The sequence below is a fragment of the Cataglyphis hispanica genome, chromosome 8 (genome assembly GCF_021464435.1).
Source record: "Cataglyphis hispanica isolate Lineage 1 chromosome 8, ULB_Chis1_1.0, whole genome shotgun sequence".
NCBI lineage: Eukaryota > Metazoa > Arthropoda > Insecta > Hymenoptera > Formicidae > Cataglyphis > Cataglyphis hispanica.
The window spans coordinates 1,468,115-1,488,801 of NC_065961.1; the positions used below are offsets into that span (position 1 = coordinate 1,468,115).

General features: G+C 34.9%; 1 protein-coding gene across 1 annotated transcript in view; it reads left to right on the forward strand.

Annotated features, from left to right (window-relative positions):
• The first annotated feature begins 241 nt into the window (after positions 1-241).
• LOC126851428 (metalloproteinase inhibitor 3) overlaps positions 242-20,687 on the forward strand; it is a 154,852-nt gene continuing 134,406 nt past the window's right edge. The window contains exon 1 of the mRNA XM_050595398.1: positions 242-261. Coding sequence (XP_050451355.1) covers positions 257-261 — 5 coding nt within the window. The 5' untranslated portion in view covers positions 242-256. The remainder of the gene's footprint in view (positions 262-20,687) is intronic.

Below are 20,687 nucleotides of genomic sequence, written 5' to 3' on the forward strand. Positions count from 1 at the left end.
TTTTCAAAAGTTGAACAAATCGTAACTTTGTGAGATCTTATTTCTGCATTATTTTCTCATCATAATATAATAAGATTTACATCGCGCGCGTTTCGGGAATGCCGTGCAAAGTACCGCGCGACCCTTGTTCTAATTACTGGCTTACGATCGTAATTAACTGTGTTTTCGCGAGTGAGTGAGTTCCATGAAGAAACCAGAGGCCAAACAAGAGAGAAGAAAGAGGTCCAGGGAAGTATAGGACGATGACGGAGCAACTATGAAGTGAGTACATTTATCAAATCTTATAAATATTTTGTATAAATAAACGTATTACTAATAAAGGAGAATGGATTGTATTTACATCTGCCAAATTCAAATTCTTTAGCCATAATACGTTACTCAATAAAATATAAATTATTTATGAGACAGTATTACATTATTTACGACTTTCTTTGATGGCATTGGTAAATTAATTCTGTTCTGGAAAGTGCAGCGAAAGCCGCGTTAATGGAAAATTTGATCCGTGAGAAGTTCGTAATTCATTTGATGCTAATTATCGAGCGCAGCATACCCTCATGAAAATCTTATAAACCTCATGTAAGCGTCATCCGAGCATTGTATGTGGATATTGTGTCGATATATCGCTTCATATTACAGGCATCGTTACATATTTCACCCTTGTACAAGCAAGAATGGCGACTTATTAATAGCTGTATCAGTGTTACTTACCTGAATATATAGATCATCTCTATAAATAAAATTAATTTTCTGTCAGGGTCGCAAGATATGAGAGAAATCAGAACTAAACACTATAAAAAATTTTTAAAAATTATATTTTTAAATTGTGTATTTTTTTTATAAAACTCAAACGCCATTCGTTAATATTTTTAAAATAATGCAATAATATTTTATATATATAAATTTATGAATATACATTTTTTTGTTTAGATCTTTTTTATCGTAATTATTTTCATATAGTAATATACAAACTCAATTATTAAGCTCATTAGAGAAGACAAAATATTCTGTTTATAGTAAAAACTTTTTCACATTTTCAATTTTATCGCAACGTTTTGAGCGATAATTTGTTTTAAATGCAATGTATTTATTTCATTAATTTAAATTATTCTTTATTAATAAAATTTTCACGATATAATAAGGTTTTAATTTGTACAACAAATACATATAAGACAAGCTATTAAAAATACAAAAAATATTGTTAATTTATTCGAATAGCTGACTGTTTTGCTTAATTATGCCACTTGGATATTTAGAAAGTTATCGCATCAAGCTCATGCCAGTTATCGTTTCCGGTTACTTTAACCGATTCAACTACGCGAAAACCGCTAGTATGTAGACCCGAAGTTTATATTGGCTTAATTGGTTTTAAAACTGAAACTTTACGCGGACTTTTCCCAGCGCAAGTTTCGCTATACGCGATATATATCGCAATTCTGGATATAATATTACTCGAAAGGGGATCATTGCATTAACACCGGAGTTTTATACACATCTTAGTTTATTAAAGTGAGTATAAAATTGTTTCAGCGATAATTAGCGCTTTTAATCAAATAATCACGTAAAATTTATCATAAAAATAGATATGAAAAAGTTTTTTACTACCGAATATTTTAAATATTATTTTCTTCAAAAGATGTTAATACTTAAATTTTTATATTATTATATATAAAAATAATTGATGTAACTAAGAAATTATAAAAGATAAAAAAGTAAAAAGAAATAAAAAGACATACAAGAGAGTCTGATTTTAATTTTTTATTTAAAGTTTCTATCGCGTATACACATAACGTTACGTAAAAATATGATTATAGATTTAAATATTATTAATAATAAATAATGAAATAGTAACTCATTTTATTCAAACAGTATTTTAACGGATATAGCTATAGTTTTTAAAGCTTTCAATCTGAGAGCGCGCTTTATATATGCGTGTATATAACATCGATATCTCATAATTTATTGACTACTAAACAGTCTGTAGCTGAAACCGCGTCGAGCCTCCTTTTGGCAGTGATAGACAGTAGGACGATACACGTGTGTCACTGTTTGAATGCCGGTGACTAACTAAATCCGAATCGATGCAACAGAAAATGGATTGCGTATTTGACGTAGCTGACAGAACTCACTGAAGCGGATTATCCTACAAATGCGTAGCATATGTATTCACTGATTTTTGTGTGGGATTGCATTGGAATTTTTTACATTTTTATATAAATGTGACTTTATGAAAGTTATATATATATTGTAATAAGCTTACATTTTGTGAAGAAATAATACATGCTTTCTTTAACATTAAATTCTAAACATTTCTCAACTTTTTTTCAATAAGCATAACATATCGTATAATACTTATAATAATAATAATAATAAATGTAATATTAAAAAAATTATAATAATAATATAATATAATAAAAAATAATATGTGTAATATATATTTGGAGATTTTATTAAAATACATTTTACAATAACATATAAATATTCATGTCTGTTTGAAAAACCGTGCGTGATATAAAGATATGCATTATTTTTTCTATATTATACATATTATCTCTAATTAACATTTTACGGTAGCGCATAAAAAATGTGGCTTTACTTGCAAGATTGGCTTTCATTTTTATATCATATGAAAAAGTCCATTTTTATACGATATAAAAAGGAATTTTTCGCGGAGACGCTATTATACGCTGCGTATGCGAAGCGGAAGTTAGAAATGAAGAAAATGTACGCTACGATCGATGTTCGATGCTCAAATATCGATTGAAAATATGGCAATACGGGATTATTATTATTATTATTATAGTCTATAGATACTGTAGGCTACCCAGAAGATAGATTTTCCCATTTTGTAGAACGATTACGAATATATATCTTATAGTCCTATTATAATACGAAGAATATTTCGTCTTCTGTCGAGTCTCTCGCTCTATTTTTTATTTTACTATATGACGTTGACAATTTATCATCATCTTTTTTTTGAATCCTAATTGTGTATTTAATCTTTTTATTTAAAGATGCGACATAACAATGCTATTTAAAGTACGTTAATCACTTTTTTAGAAATAGTATGTGTTTTTAGTGTGGGCTATCAGATTGAAAGTTTTCTTAAATTTTTTCTAAGCAATGTGCAAGCTTACATAATTAATCGAATTATTTGTTATAAGCATATACACACGCACATGAAATTACAATTATTTCAGCAGAATGGTTCAACTTTATCAAAGTAGAACACATTGCAATGTTACATGTTGATTGTTTTCAACAAAATTCTGTAATAATGAAACGAACAATTTCTCAATACACTCTTAACGTGGTGGTATATCTAATGTCGCAATCACAACTGTAGTAATCTGCATAAGAAATTATTCGTCCGACTCACGCAAAGTCGCGCGGTTTTTCACGCGACATTCGGTAACGGTACGATTTCCGGTGCAGATACGGCCGAAGAATAATAAACTCGCGAATATACCGCGCGATTCCTTTATCCAAGGAAATACTGAGCAACGGCACAATCACTGCGCGTCGTCCGCAGTGTAACGAGTCTAACAAACAGGCGGATTCGCGGTTGTTTAAGGTCATAATCAGAACTCACATTTACGATGCGTCGAGCGCTGTATAGACCAGGATTAATTTAGCTTCTCATTTGCATGATTTCCGCATGATATTTACATTCTATACTTTTTATACGCGGATACGTTCATGTAACGTAAATGAGAGCGAAAGCCCGTGTCGCGTTTACGAACACGCGTTAATATAAAATGCAACACACGATATTCGTTTCTGTATTGTGGGGCGCGTATATATGTGTGTATGTATACGGATCACCCGCTAGCATCTCTCATTAACGCGCCCTATAATCGGATCGGATTAATTATAACGCTATAATCCCTCGGGTTGAGTAATAGAAAAATGTACGTATGTTGGCGGAATATTAAGTGTCCCCTCGTAACGAACGGCGCAATGCGGATCGCCGTCGAAAGATTATTATTATTATTCCAATTGCATCTTTCCGACGGTAACACCCCGGCGAAAGGAACAGGAAGGGTTACGGCGGAACGGAGCAGCTGGAAAGCTTAATTTGTCGGAGATATCCGCGGCTTTAATACATATTTATAAAGCGCATTAGCGTCGGCTAAAGAATATTCATGAAAATCTTGGTGAGTGCCGCATCCGGGACATATCTATCCGCTTCCATTTTCAAGAAAACAGAAGTAATACACCGAGAGGCGATGCCGTTCTGCGGACCGTGATATAATTTGTAATTTTCCTTAGCAAAACTTGCAATCTAGGTCCTTTATTTCGCTGGAGCAAGCAGATGCAAGACGAACCTGCATTCTCTGCCATTCGTATGCAAAACGAATGCTTGACGATAGTGTAAAACGAAATTTGAAGAAAGTTCAAACAAATTATATTTCGAGTAGAGACAAGTGACTAAGCGACGTGTATTTTGTTATAAAAGGACTTTACATAATTAAACACAAGTGTGCCTTATATGTATATATAAAGAAGGTTAATAATATCATATGAATATTACATAAGGAGGCTATTAGAGAGCTTCTAAATTATACTGCGCTTCGAGACATCAAAACATCTTGATGCCTCACTGAATGGCAATTCTTTAAATTTATTAACCACTTTTAAACGATATTATTCAACAATACTAAAGTGTTATGCAAGTATTTGCATAGTTAGGCCTCACACGTGTTGTCAAAGATGTTTCCGAGGTCCGTATGATTGAAGTGGAACCAAGGAGTAAGCGATGAGATATATACACGCGCGCGTATACAAGCTCACACAGAGACACACGTTTTCTCTCACCGTCCCGTTAAAATTGCAGTAGCAGCTCCTCTCAGTCTTCCGTCTGACAAATTATCTCTTAAGCACCTAAGTAGTTTTCCGCTTCGTAAAACAAGAAACAACACTTCAACTTTCAATGAGTCCAGCGCGCTGCCGTGTCATCCCAACTTGCTAAATGTATCCTACGCTCGGCATGAATGCAGTCGTCCGTAGATCGAGTATCGGCAACCTCTTTCTCCTTTTTCCGAAATATTCCGAGGTTTTTTCACACCTCTTCGTGTTATCATGGATGAAGAAATGTTGACTGCTCTTACGAGTACTAGAATTTGAAAAATCCAGTAATATATGTATAATGAATCGAATGACTAATAATTAATTTTTGATGCATTATTTATCATTTGTATATGACATTTACATTGCACAATTTTACAATGTATATGTCTTATAATTTATTTTGAATTCACAGACAATAATTATTTTTTTAACAACATATCAAAGTAAACATTTCACGCCATTTATTTATTCGAAATCAAAACGATAGAAGCTGAAAATTATTAATACAATTTTTTTAATGATTTTTATCTACATTTCTTATTCTCAAATATAATCTCAGGTTATACATATATAATTTTGTAATATATATATATATATATTATATTACAAAATTATACACGTATAATACCCTCCTAGGGTGTAACTTTGCCGCGGTGGGAGGGCTTAATACCTGGACAGTGCCTTAAAGGTCTTAAGATCTCTAAAGGTTTACTGAGAAGGGAAAAAACCAAGCACTCAACGCCGTCGTTGCTATCATCGCGCCGCGGATGGCTCGTCGTCCCGAAAGATTGGGTCCAATCTGGTCTGAAGAATGGATTACCTACGCCAAGTGACCATTATTGGTCAAAAGACTTAAATGATACGCATAAACAATTTATATGTTTTCGCGTTTTTACATGCAATGGCAGCTAAAAAAAATCTACATAAAATAAACGAGCTTGCGTAAAATAATTGAATTGTGCAGTTCTCATATACGTATTTATAGCTTTAGACATATATTTAGTTTTATTCAATTATTGTTAACAAATGTATATCTGCATTAACGAAAACAAGTATTGTTTAATAATGCTGATGAATTTCAAAATAAATCAGTTTACCTAGAACAAGTTGGCCGTTAAATCGTGCGGAATTAATGAGACGGTATATTGAGTCATAGTCGTTTCAAAACTTACGCGCGTCGTAAGATCGCGTAAGATCGTTTGCTTCACGTGCAGACGGCCGATCGATTCTCCAGTTTCGCTTGCGAGACACGTGTTTACTCGCGACGCAATGGCCGACTGTATCGTAAAGCACGTAAACGCAAAGGAGGCACCGTTGTTGAAGTAACAAGGGGCGCACGGTATCATTTCGCGGATATACGACTTTCGTAACACCTTTCGCGAGCACGGAGTTTCCACGATGCTGAGAAAGTTTCGCACGACTAAAGCCCGGGCTCTCTGTCTTCTCTTTTCTCTCCAACGTACGGAGCGCGCATAGTACTCGACACAAAATCCTTATCCAGCCATCACAAAGTTATCACGAGACGCTAGCTAGAAAGAGCAGATCAAGTAAGTTGGCGAGCGAGAGATCGAACACCCCGAGTTCCGCCGCTCCGTCTCGGCGTGGATAAAGTAAGCCGCTCCTCATTCTAACGTCAAATTTTTCTTTCGCGTGATTTATGCTCCGTTAAGTTTTGCCCTTAGGTTCAACACTAAGAATGTAATAAAAAGCTCGATTAATTACACCAATTAGTAAAGCCATTTATATCATCGTTCATTTCAAAAGGATGCCTGTACTTACGCTTGTATAAAGGAGCAATCATTTTAGAGATGTTCTTAATTTCGAAATTTTTATTAGAATTATTAGCTTTAATCTTTTCATCTCAGATTGCTTATAAATGTCGCGAAAGGAAGATGCCAAAGTGACGGATATAAAGTGTTGAACGAAATACACCTTTTTCCTTTTTTTATTCAAACAAAAGCGATTCGTGTTAAAAGAGCAATGTGATTTGATGTTACTCTCGCGTAAGTTTTCGCTAAACTGACGGAATTTATCGCTGTAATAAGAATGGCGCGCGAAAAAATATATACCGCGATTTGGACGGTCTGGTTAGCCGTGAAATTTCCCGGATTTACATAAAGGTCCTCATTTGCATGAGCTTATTAAATTTTTGGCATCAGCAGTAAAACATCGTACGCAGACTACGCAGGTACTAGCGGCAGGTGGACTTAATGCGTTGTAATACAAGTGCCCCTTTACGAGCGCATGGAGTTTTATTCGCGCGTACGAAAGATTCTTTCTTTATGTACAATAAATCTTAAATTTACGCGAAATGACAAGGCTTGCCTTTCTTTTTTCATTGTCTCAAGACAGTCCGGCCTAAATCTCGATTTAAGGCGATTTTACGGTGCAAATATTGACGTCCTCGGTACAGGGTGACAAGAAATATAGTAACGCCGCTGATCAAAACTCAACTCCTTTTGTATTAATCGTCGGTGCTCCTCTCGCTCCTCGTGGAACAATAAAATCAAGAATTCTCCGCGAACTTGAGGGAGTAAATTTAAAAGCGGGAAAGTAAAATTTGCATAGAAGCTCGGTTCTTCCAGGTTATTTCAGGCAGGACGAGAAGAATCGCGAATGGACGCGATATACGATGGGACGGGGAATGGTATTCTTGATAAATAGTTCTCGAGTACGTGGAAATTGAATGATTCAAGTTACTCACTTGCCGCAGATTCGCCGTTAAAATATGACGAATCTGCACTCTTATATATTTCACTCCTTGAACATTCACATTTTAATTACAGATATGAGTGCATTAAATATATTTAATTGTCAACGTTAATTTGACACATTAAAAATCGATATTAATTGTGACTATAATTTAATCTATTCTCTACGTTGCTTTTTAGAATTATATATATATATATATATATATATATATATATATATATAGAATATTTTGCGAATAACATCGTCAATTTATATCCGAGAATCGAGTTAATGACTAATTAATAAGATGCAAAGAACCGCCGTCCGAAAATATACAACCGAAATTCACCTGCAATATTACAGTATTATACTTTATTTTACATTAATAAATGACGCTTCGATAAATAGGCTTATGAATCACGATTATGATTTCGTAAATCGCTAATTTTGATAATTGCAAAGAATGATCGGCGCGTTTAACTTTTATCGGTGGTAGGTGAGATAATACGATGTTATAACAGAGCGACTTTTCCCACTACCTTCCTGCTCGAGTCTCACCGTATGAACAAGAATGTTTGGCAAGGTCGTCGACAATACAACGCACTACGTCACAAAGAAAAAATGCCCCTACCTCTGTTTCTTTTTTGCTACTTGTTTTGTTTACTTTCTTTTGTGGTTGACATAACATGATTATATGATTGTATAAACATTTCTCTCTCTCTCTCTCTCTCTCTCTCTCTCTCTCTCTCTCTCTCTATTACGTTTTACTAATAATTTAAAAATTCTAAAATAACTTTGATAATTTTATCTTTCTCTTTCTGTCTCTTATCTTCGCCGTTATATTGCGAAAGATAAGGAACAAATTTCGCAATGTGTGCTATTATTTATATAATCATTATTGCAAATATTCTCAAGACTGCTTTAGACAATTTATAATCGCGACAAAATTCGAGACAAAAATCTATTTATAATTTTATATGCGCGAATATCTTAAAAAATCTCTGTATAAAATCTAGTAAAGTTCTTTAATAAATTAGCAATTTTTAATTTGCGCTGTGAGCGCTGATATACATCGAGAGTGCTAACTGAGGAACAGATTCGCAAATAATGAGCCACGATAAACAATTTCCATCAAACCGCTAAAACCTCAACAGTTAACGCAATTCAATGTTTAAAACGATTTAATAAGCTGCATGTATGGATGAGCAGCAGAATTCGCTTTAATCAGGCGAAATCATTTAATTAAAGCGCTTTTTCATTATTGCAGTATCGTAAAATGCACACATACACATAGAGACAATTATGCGGATATCAATCATTATTTGCAAAAGTATTACGCATTCGATTTCACGAAATTTAGAAATATGTCCCGTTAATAATGCGATAACCAACTGCATGTAAATATTTGCAATTCAAATGTAAAATATATATATTTCACAAAATCACGAAATTGTGTAATATTTAAAAAGCCTTCTTCATTTTAATTAATGCCGATTGAGAAGCGAGCAAACTTCATTAAAATTAGAAAATTAATATAAGTAATTGAAGTTTGGAGTTATCCAAAGTTTGGCGTGCCAAATTTGTAGAAAGCAATTCCTCACGACAGAGATTGTGAATGCTGCGGAATATAATTTCATGTTTTAAATATGTGATATTAAACGCCGTAAAGATCAAACGCATGCCGGATAACGCAGGATTTTCATTATATTAAGCGCGTCGTTCTTTGGTATCGCCCGAGCACCTGCCGGCGAGAGAAGATTACTCCGATAATGCGTTTCCTCTATGAGTTTCAGTTAAGTAACATAATACCAAGTCTCTGGAGCCTAGATGTTTCCCATATGTCTTGTCAATTAGTTGTAATTTTAAGCGATAAGTTTGAAATCCCTCAGCTGCACCAAAGATAAAGTACCCGGAGGAAAATTATTTGTTTATATATTAAGTGTACATATATTTCGAAAATAGTAACGTGCATGCGATACTAACGTGACATACAGACAGATTTCTACGAAGAAACAAAGTGTGCAATTTAAAATATTACAGTATTTTTAATCACGTTCAAACATTAAATTATGTTAGGAAATGATAATTAGTAATTTGTATCTAATTACATACGAAATGTAACGTGTCAGATAAGAAATGTAACGTGTATAGATAAGAAATGCACAAACATAATCAACCATGATTCCATGTATCTTAATCGTAGCATGTTGTTTTAATTACTTATCGATTAAAACAAGCAGTAGAAACGCTCCGTATACATAGTCACGATAAGCTGTATGTGAAACTTGGAGTGCAAATTACTCACAGAAACATTTACATGTGACACAATTTTATAAAGTAAAAAAGAATGTATATTTAGATACTACAAAAATACAAAATATAATAATATATTAATAATACATTATATAATATATAATAATATATTATAAGTTAAACAACTTTTAACACAGTAAGAATTAAAAAATTTTTAACTTTCCTGTATAATGAAATGATCGGTATAAAAATTACTTCAGTAATAAAATTAATAGGGCAATTACGTTAACAATTTGATATATAAATCATTTAACGACTCATTTATAAAAGAAATGTATGTCATGTAAAATACGTACACGAGATAATTATTGAAGCATTCTCGCTTAACTGTTCTAAAATATATATATATATATATATATATATATATATATATATATAAAATAAAAATACAGAAATTCGTATTTAATTGATTTTTTTTGGCATCTCTCGATTAATTTGAGAGCAAAGTTCTGTACGATGTTAAATAAATGCGATCGAAATATGGACGATTGCGCGAGATATAAGCGGGACCAGCGAGGGGGACGAAACTGAAACCAATTTATAACACGCGCCGCGAGACAGAGTCGACTCTCTCAATCTTTGGGCACGGTTAGCTGGATTACAAATCGTTTTGGTCGCTGATGTAGGCAGGCTGCCTGTGCACGTACGATGTTAAGGTTTGTAACCAGCCGCGGAGGATCGGAGGGAAGGCAGCCCGTGAGTAGCAAGACGACGTCAGATGGATGCCCCCATTAATTAGCAGCCATCTTACAGCATTCGCTCGGGGCTCTGTCATTCATTCGAGTCACTCCCTCTTATTGTAGCTTATCGTTACTTCGCGGCTCGCCCTTTTGTTCGATGGAATTTGGGACTCTGATACCTTGCGAAAGAGTCAAACAGTTCATTAAAATTCTTAAGATCAAAAATCAAATTTCCAAACAGGATTTTATTAATGTTGCATAGAAAATACATTGTGTACTTTATAATTTAAAATATTCTTTAGAATACTTTTTGGAATATAATTTTGGATTTTGGACTCTTTAATCGAATTTAATTATAATTTACTTTACTAATAGAGTGATAATATACGTCATTTATAAAAGTGGATATTCGCTCTATATGCCGATCCAATTAACTATATATTCCATCTCGCGCGGTGACAATTTATCTGCTATAATTGGTAATATCTATGTAAATTAATACGATTCGGGACATAAATTTATTTCGCGATGTATAACTCAAGAATTAAATATGACAGTTGCAAAATTACAGGACATTGCTTTGACTAGACTGCGGAATACATGGTGATCATAAAAGCATAATCGGGGCACATCTGGATCTTTGATTGCGTGCAATTTGTGGCGACAGCCTGAGGTCATGCGAAATTATTCGAGTGGCCACATTTAATGGGCTTATTTTCGTAAGAAATTTCCATAAGACTCGAAGCGAGGAACCGTCGACCACATGTTAGATATCATTATTATCGATATCTCCGGGGCAATCTTGTAACTATCACATGATCTTTCCTGTCGGATATCATCCTCTCCTCTCCTCTCGGTAATCAAAAGTAATTACTTGAGCGATACGTAACCACTAACACGATAATATGCTACGATCAAAGTTTTCTTTCTCGCGTGTCGCGTAAACATGTTTCGTTTCATATTATTTCCGCATATAAGCATCTCGTTCTCCATGATACTGTCGTAAAGATGCTGATCTACATGTAGTTTCCATACGCAATTATTAATTGAACGATCTGAGATAAATTTGCATGCCATAGTATTTTATTATAATATAGATAGATCCATAATAAACTAACTAACATAAAAGTAAAACTATCAAAACTGAAAAGTCACGCTATTATACCGAGCGCCTCGTATAGTAATTAAAATTTAATTATGCTAATGCAATTTTATGCATCACGCATTGTAACACTTTATTTATATCACACAAGTTTAGACTTGAATTAAAACATTGTTGGCGATGATAAAAGTTTTTGTTTTATTGTGAAATATACGTGCCTTCGTATTTATTTTAATTATTAGAAACAATCCAAATATTTATATACACACGATAAATGTTAATTCGACACTGTTTTTTTTTTTTTTTAATATAAAAAGAGAGTTAATCTATTTTTTGCTAAAATATCGAAAACAAATTTAAGGGCTGTGAAATTTCGAAAAATTTCTGTGCAATAAGTGCGTTTCGTACTACGTTTTAGCAACGCGCAAAATAAATATCTCCGAATGTCGAGCGAAAAATGGAAAGCGTAATCTGCGTCGCCTATGCAGCATGAATATTTCATCATTTTATTCGTATTCGCCGGATTCGATTGTTTCTAGTCTATTCCCCGGCCACGTTATGCCGTCATGCATTCGCTTGTCTACGCGAATGTTTTAATTACCGGTGCGGATCGTGCCGATGAAATTTTATACGCGCATTCATATCCCTTCTCTATATTTCCTAGTTCGTTCACACACAGCGTGTCATACTTTTATTCAATCGAAGTCGATGCGAGCTACAACTGTGACACGTTCGTCCTAACGAAAGCTGCAATATCTACGCGCATGTAGATAGACGTCTCTTCTTTCACAAGTCACGATAATAATTCTTTGAGGGAACGCGATCGCGCACACGAGCAATTAATTCACGTTAGATTCGCTTTGATCTACATATTATAACGTGATATCGCACGGGGACGCAGAGTGCGTGCGTAAGCCAATAGCTCACGTCGAAGATATCGGAATTCCTGCGGCCGGGTGCCTCGATAAAATTAATACCGCTGTCAAACGTAATGCAATTAAAATGTAAATTCGAACGTGAATCAGGATTTCGTCCTTAATGCCCGTTGGCCAATGTCGGTTATTACATATTACGTATTATTACATGCTGTGCCTGCTCCACTTCTCTTTCCATACCAACGTCCAGATTTAACATTGTGATATGCGATCAACTCTCTCAAATGTTTCAATAGCAGAAGTACTTAAATTTTGTATATGTTTAATGATAAGTGTCTATAAATAATTATAAACAATACGGAAATTCTTGAAAAAATTTCGAAGAAAGTCGAAACTCTTACTTGATATTTGCAATAGTAAAGTTTTAAATAAGAACATAATAATAATTTTTAAATTATATTTATTCGTTTCTGTTTTTGTTCTTCATCGCATTAGCATTAAAACAAAATAATTAGATTAAAAGTGACATTATATATTATTAAATAACTAATATAAATGCTATCAGATATTTCAAGAAGATATAAAAAAAGTTCTCAAGACTCATTAAAAACTTCTCTAGTGAGCTCACCTCATACTTTTTCGCTAACGAGACATCATTGACCAAGGCTATCACCGATGTGTGTTAATTGCAGTGCGTAAATTTACATTTCTGCAAAAGCAAAGAAAATACTGTTAGCGCAATTCATAAAATCGTTATTCATTCACAATTCTTTGCTGGTTATAATAGTACACGTTTGTGAGAAAAGAAAATAATATTTCACACTGCTATTTGAAATTGTATCGAAAATTGCTTCACTATATTTTTATTAAATGTCGACATATTCGAGGATTACTGTTATTCAAACACATAGCTGTTACGCGATGGGATGATATCGATTTTAGAAGTTTATTGAGAGACGAGTGTTTGCTTGGGTAATCGATTTTTCAGATAATGAAACATTCGCTGGGTTAATATTGAATTTTACGTACTATACAAAGCAAATCTCTGACGAATGAAACGAAGTTATCGTGCATGATTTTATTATAAAAGTTTAATCTTCGTAAGCGATTCGCTTAATTATTCGACAATTGTAAAATGTTCTATGAATCTTTTTCCATTATTCCCATCTTATCGTGTTATATTTTAAGAACTCCTGATATATTTTGAGCAGACCGAGCTAAATATCGTCGTTAATGCGTGTATCATTTAAGATGTATGTAAAAATTTAAGCATATAATAAAAGAAAAAAAAAACAGACGTATATATCTCTCTCTCAATGATTATATCACTAAATTTAGAGTTAATGGTTAGTGGTTTCGCGGCTATTAGAGATAATCGCGATTATTACAAGACGAAAACAACATTGTGAGACATTTGCCGGTAACACAATCTGCGGTCTCAATCTCGTTAAATCTTGCTAACCGGATTTTGGAACGCCAACTGGACGGGTGAGCGACAGTCGGTCCAGTTTATCGGGGACTGCCACCCGCCGCCGGCCTTACACCTCACAGAGGTTCGCGTGCAACGATAATTAAAGCTGCCGACACGGACGCGAAATGTTGAAATTGAACCGAGCCACGTGGCGAACGGAAACACGTCCTTAACGGGCGTTCGTAACGGATGCGCCGTCGTTGCCTGCGCGAGCTCGCGCAAAATGGATCGATTGGTTTCGTGCGCGGAATTATACCTTTCGTTAAAGCTGAAATTAAGTTTAACCATCAACCATCAAAATGCGGTTAAATCTGACTTTAGAAATTTCTTGAACTACCAGAAAAAATAGCATTGCTTGTGTCTACCTAATTGTTTTTTTTTTTTTTTATTTCTTCATTGCCTTACATGCAAATTTCTTTTTATTCATTGCAAATGTAAAAAATTTTTAATAAAAGTATCTTCCTAGATAACATATATTTTTACGATATTACTTTTTCTAATTTAATTCAATATCTTTCTTATCATTTTCCATTACGTTATTAATTTGTTATAAAGGCTAATGCTCCGATGCAATTAGCAAATTACTTAAGCAGAATAAAATAATTTGATACCTGTGACACATAAGTTTTACAATTTATACAAAAATGTAAATTTATTTTTATGCATTCTTAATTAATAATAACATATTTGAGTTGTTTAATTAAGAATGGATGTAACGATTACTTAGTTATTTCAATAAAAAAAAATAATTTTGTAAAACTGTGCAACTTTTTGTAATAATTCTGTCAGAAAATCCTTAACTTTAGTAACAGTAATATTAAATCAATCATTTTAAGCAATGAAAATTTTGATAAGAGAATTTATCTGCCGTAATAAACTATTGTAAATAAAAAAAGCATCGTATATAATGTGCGTATTTTTCCATCTATCGCATTTAACAATATTATATAAATTAAATAAAAATATCCTCTACGAAAGCTTATTTTATTCTCTACGAAAGCTTATTTTATTCACGTCATAAAAATGTTGGTGTCATTATTGCACTAGTATTAGTCTTGCGGTTAGAATTCACGTTGGTCGTGCTGTCCCAACTGCGGTATAATACAGTTCAACTACCCGTGCAAACACTTAACACGATCCCAGAACGTGCGTTTGTTTGGTTACATTTTCGTTCTCGCACCATAGTGCGATTGTAGTTGCATGTAGTTGCACATGCCTATATGTTCCTAGTGAAAATACACGCGTTTGATTACACCAAGCATTAAATGTCGCGTTAGGCGACACCGGTAGTCGCACCCAGAGAATATGCCGTATATAGTGCGCGAGACGTTTTACTCTAAAAAATCGATAAAACAAAACGAATAAACTTTGCGTATTATAGGATATGAAGAAACTTTAATTATATGAAAAACAGAAATTTCGAAATTTTTATTTTTGTAATAAAATATTTTTCTCTAAAATATTAGACTTATTTTCATTCTAATCGATCTTTCTTAAATTCATAGCTTTGGAAAAATGTATGAAAATTCTTTGCGCAATTTAAGCAATTAAGGAAATAAGGATACAATCCAGGCGTCATTCCATACGCGCTTTTGTTGAGAGATCTTTCATCTTGCAAAAGGGACGCGGAACGCTGCGTGTTTCAAAGATTGCGAGAATAGCGTAATAAAACCGGTAATATAACGCAGAATAAGATACCGTGTCATCGTTTCTTCGCAGCTTGGGAGGATAGATGTCGTGGACATTCCTAATTTCATAGAACCGCGGCTGTAGCGCAGTTTCAAAGCTGTACGTTTGCAAACGACGTCGTGTCCGGCTCAGCCATTACTACTTCGGGGACAGTCGTAATGTACACTCTCCGGCAGACGGTTTGAATGTGACTAAAGCCTACACAAACGCCGGTAGTAGAAAGAAAATCCTGCGAATGAAATGCGCGCTTTGTCGGCTACAGGTCTACAAGGTAAATAGATATGTCAAAGAAAAGCTGTAATCTTTTGATCTCTCATATAAAATTAAATAATTTTGTGTTGCAATCATTGGACGATCAGGTTTAACCGTTTTAAATAAATATTAATTTCTTTACACTGAGATGTAAAAATGTATCTCAATCGATGAAAATGTAAAGAATATATATATATATATATATATATTGACCAATATATAAAGAAAACAATAACTGGTATATATTTATTTTCAATTCATAAATATTAACATATGAAAATATCTTGAAAAACTAATACTGCAATGTATTAAATTTGTTTAACATAAATTTAACATAAAAAGTGTAATATAAATATTTAGCATTTAACCCGAAATTTGATATAAAATTCGTATTATAAAAGATCTATTGATTAAAATTTTAGACATATCATCTTTTATAGAATTCTTAATAAAATAGCCGTTTAAAAAATCGCTAATAAAATCGTTGCTAATATCTGTCAGATAAAGTTAACAAAGTTAATTCAAGCGACTCGATTAGCTCGAATAATATGGCAGTAATCGTCTTGCTTCCGCATACTTCATGCATACTGAGGGTATGTTCTCCCCCATCTGCCGTCACGAATCGAATTAGATTTTTCAATCAAGCGGATACCCGTCGCGTCGAAGGAGGAGGAGAAGAAGAAGAAGAAGAAAGAAACGAATACGGGATTCCTTCTTCCATCCAATATGCCACTTTGCGATGTGCGCTTATCCTCCGGCGCGGCAATGAGTAGTTAAGGAAATGGAAACTCATCGGCTAAGGACGTGCCGTGTGAAGATGAAGAGACTAGTCTCTCCTTCTCTGCGGATGAGAGGCGAGAGGTGCCAGCGAGCACGGTCAGCGAGACACGCACGAAGGATCGGGCAGGGTCGCGGTACCGCTGTGATGTCGCTGACCTTCTTCGCTACCTCTAAACCTCGGCGTGAAGCAGCCAGTTTCTTCCGTGTTCGTTTGACCATCGTGCGCTCTTATCAAATATCTATGAAATGCCGACCCGATCTTACCTAGCCGTTATTGACTAGTCATTAATTTCGATGCAAAATGTAGAGAGAAACAAAAGAAATAAAAATAAAATATACTACCACTACTTGTTTAATCTATCTTTTTTGCAAATATTTAAAGCGAAATTAATTGAAAGATTCAAACAATACATAAAAAGACTTATTGCTATTTTCATTGAACAATTTTCAATCTCAAAAGAGATTGAAAAATTGTTTAATTTAAGTTATATTTGAATCAGATAAATCGGTGGCATTATCTAATCGAATTTTAATAACTATATTATCATAAAAATGATAAGTATAGTTATCAAGTTTTGATTATAAGTGCAATTAAGTTTAATATTTAATAATTTTTTGGTGATAAATTTTACACATTGTCATTTCGCCTATCACAAGTTTTGCGAGAGTGAGAAAACTCGTTTCACGCCTATTCTAACGTGGATATTCCCTAAAAAACGACTGCCGGAGTAAAAACTGGCGAGGACATTTCCGCAAGACTTCATTCTCATTACTTATTCTGGTAATGTGCAAGCGCCGGTCGCGCGCGTTTCTAAAGTCTGAAACTTTGATGCCGCCTTCCTCGAAAGAAGTTCTATGTATTTTACCCTTCAAATTTCCGGGTATCCTGCAATTCGACTGAGCCAACAATAAGAGGGGCAAGCTACGAATACCCGGCAAAGTATGTCAAAAGTAGCTTCCGCGTTAAAGCATCACGGCGCTTCAGCGAACTCTAGAAAACTCTGGAATTTATAGAGTCAGAAACGAGGTAATTGACGTTTATAGCGCGAAGGCTTTCACTAGCATTGTACGGACGATATCGATGCTACATAAATATGGCATCTATCGTGACTGTAAAACCGCACGACGACAGCAAAAGAGAAAACTTCTGAATGACAATGTAAATTTGTGCATCTTTTGTTTTATTTATGAAATCGCAAAGAAATAATTTTTAAAAAATAAATTAAGATATTTCATAAAACGCTGATTGTCGAGAAAACTTTGTAAATGTTGTTTAACGTTTCTCGAATATTTTACTGATAAAATAATTGTCTATCTTTTAAACATTCCGTTTGAATAAAATAGCACGAAACAAAGATAAAAATGGTATTGTCTTACATATTTAGTAATCATTCAAGTGCAATTTTTTATCAAATAATAAGAGGGGATTTTACTTAAAAATTATCGCACATTATTATCGGCATAAAAGAACAGCATTTTTCCTCGGTGGTAAGACGAGCGTAACCAAGAGGAAAATATTTTCGAATGCTTTCACGGTGAACGAAACAGGACCGTCGGATACGGACGATCGCTGAGCGGGTCCACATCCGGAAGGCATCACGCTCGTTGCACGACACGTAGACCACACGAGGATCTTGAACATGCGAAACGCCTGGTCGCATTTGGTAGGCAAATGCTCGGAAACTCCACCGTCAAATATTGAGACACGTACACACCAGGTGGATGGAGAGAAAGAGAGAGAGAGAGAGAGAGAGACAAACAGACAGAGAGACGGAGAGAAACCTGCGTGCACAGAAGGCGACCGCACGCGGAATCCGGCAAGAACAAGCGCGAGCTATTTATGTAAACGACAGTTTCCCGGGGGTGTCGGAGTCGCGTTCGCTTATATTTCCGACATTTTGCGAACACATTACACGGTATTCAGGTGAGATATTCGCGAAAACCGCCGCTCTCCTCTCTACCGCTTTACCAGTCGCGTTTCTTTCACCTAACGATGACGACGACGACGACGATGCGACAGACAACCCCACTCGCCATCCGTTCTTACGGCGCATCGCAACGCTTCTGCTTTTCTCTTCCTAGAGCTCTCTCCTCTCCGGTTTCGTACTCGCTCTCTTGTTCCACAGGCAGTTCCACGGGGCAGATCCGGCGGCGGATATCGCGCAAGTAAAACCACTTGGCCGCGGTAGTGAGCAGTTTTACGTGGCGTAGAATTATTTCTGCCAGTAGCGTTGGTATTGTTTGTTTATAATATATAGGGCAGTGCCTCCGGATGAGATGAATGTCCCGATGGAGGTAAAAATTCACGTGTTCACCGTGAACTTCTCTCTCTCGAGAGAATTTTTCTTTCTTCCTTCAATATTTTACATTTCTTTTTTCATACATATTATCTCTCAAATTTTCTTCCTGTATTTATATCTTATAAAATTTTTAAATTTTCTTCACCCTCTAATAAAATATTATTATCCTCTTTTCCCTTACCACATACTAGTTACTATACTAATTACAAGCGAAAAAAGATGAGAGGGTAGGAAATAAAGGGGAGGAATATATGTGTAAATGTTTCAGCAGACGGAAACTTTGTGAGCTTACATCCTGCGTTTCATAATTAAGTTGTAATTCCTTACTGTACGTACGCATAAGTGCTGGAAGCGATACGCATGCATAAAACAGCTACGGGCATTTTTCTAGTAAAAATATCTTTACTTCGCATTGTTGAGCGTTTCATCGCACGCGAGATGAGAGATAGGAAGATATGAAGAAAATAAAACGAGATCTCACATTTGCACAATATTATTATTTCAGTTCATTTAAACATTGTTGATATTATTATTTCTTATTTCAGTCTTAGTGGTAATAATTTAAATGTATTAATTCCTTTGAAAAATGCACGCAGGCCCGTTTCACGCCTTTCATAAACCTTAAAATTTTTTGCAATCCAATGAACTGCGTATCAATCGACGATGTTCGATCAATTAAGCAAAAATTGAATTATAAATCCATCGATTTCTTTTTTAAATAACTATTTATAATGCTTTTTTAATTAAAAAACAAGAGAATGCTTATGAGAAATTTCAAATTTAATGTTGTTTCATAAATAACTATTAACTGTAATAGAAATGCATCATCATGCGGTGTCACGCAGTTATTCTCGTACAGACGGTATAAAATATATTAATTTTCCTCCACAAAATTCAAACTCTAAAACACGAATAAAACGAAACATTTGTCACAAGTGTGACAGCAACTATAAATTATTGTAAAAGCAAAAGCAAATGTAATGTGTAATACTTTTCAACAAATAAAAAAGAAAAACCTAATAGATAAAAAAGTAAAAACACTCTCTCTTCATTTTAATAATTTGCCTCCTTATTTCAATTCTCAATGATGCCTGTGGAACCCTTGGGATCGATAATATTCTTCACTATTGATAGCATTATATAATTATAGGATACAGTAATATTGATCGCGTAAGGATATTCTTTAATAGATAAACGATCCTGAGTGCAAGCACGAAATAACCAGGGCAGCGTCGCGTCGCGGCGGCGAGATCAGGCGTAGACAGAGTGGTGCGGCCGTCCGAGAGTAAATGCATGTATATTGCTTCATGAATGCGCGCGGCGATGAGCTTGTAGTTAGCCGGCGTTGTGCCGTCATTATTAGCGCGACGGCTGGCTTATGCGCGCCGCGCATCCAGAATCCACACGGTGACAAATGGCCCGCTCCGACAGACGAAACGCGCCGGAAGCAATTTGCGCGCCTGGAAATTCGCGGGGACTCCGCGCATCGTCTAAAAATAACGAGCAACGAGGAAGCGCGCCCCGTGACTCTAGTTCTAATTATGTGGTTCCGTCCGTCGTGGCTTCGTCGCTTCGTTTTATGATCGGACCAACGCGCGCGCGAAAGAGAAAGAGGGACCATTTAAACCCAGAAATATCAGTTTTTTCGCAAGGAGCAAGTCTTATCACAGTATTACAGAGCAAAAT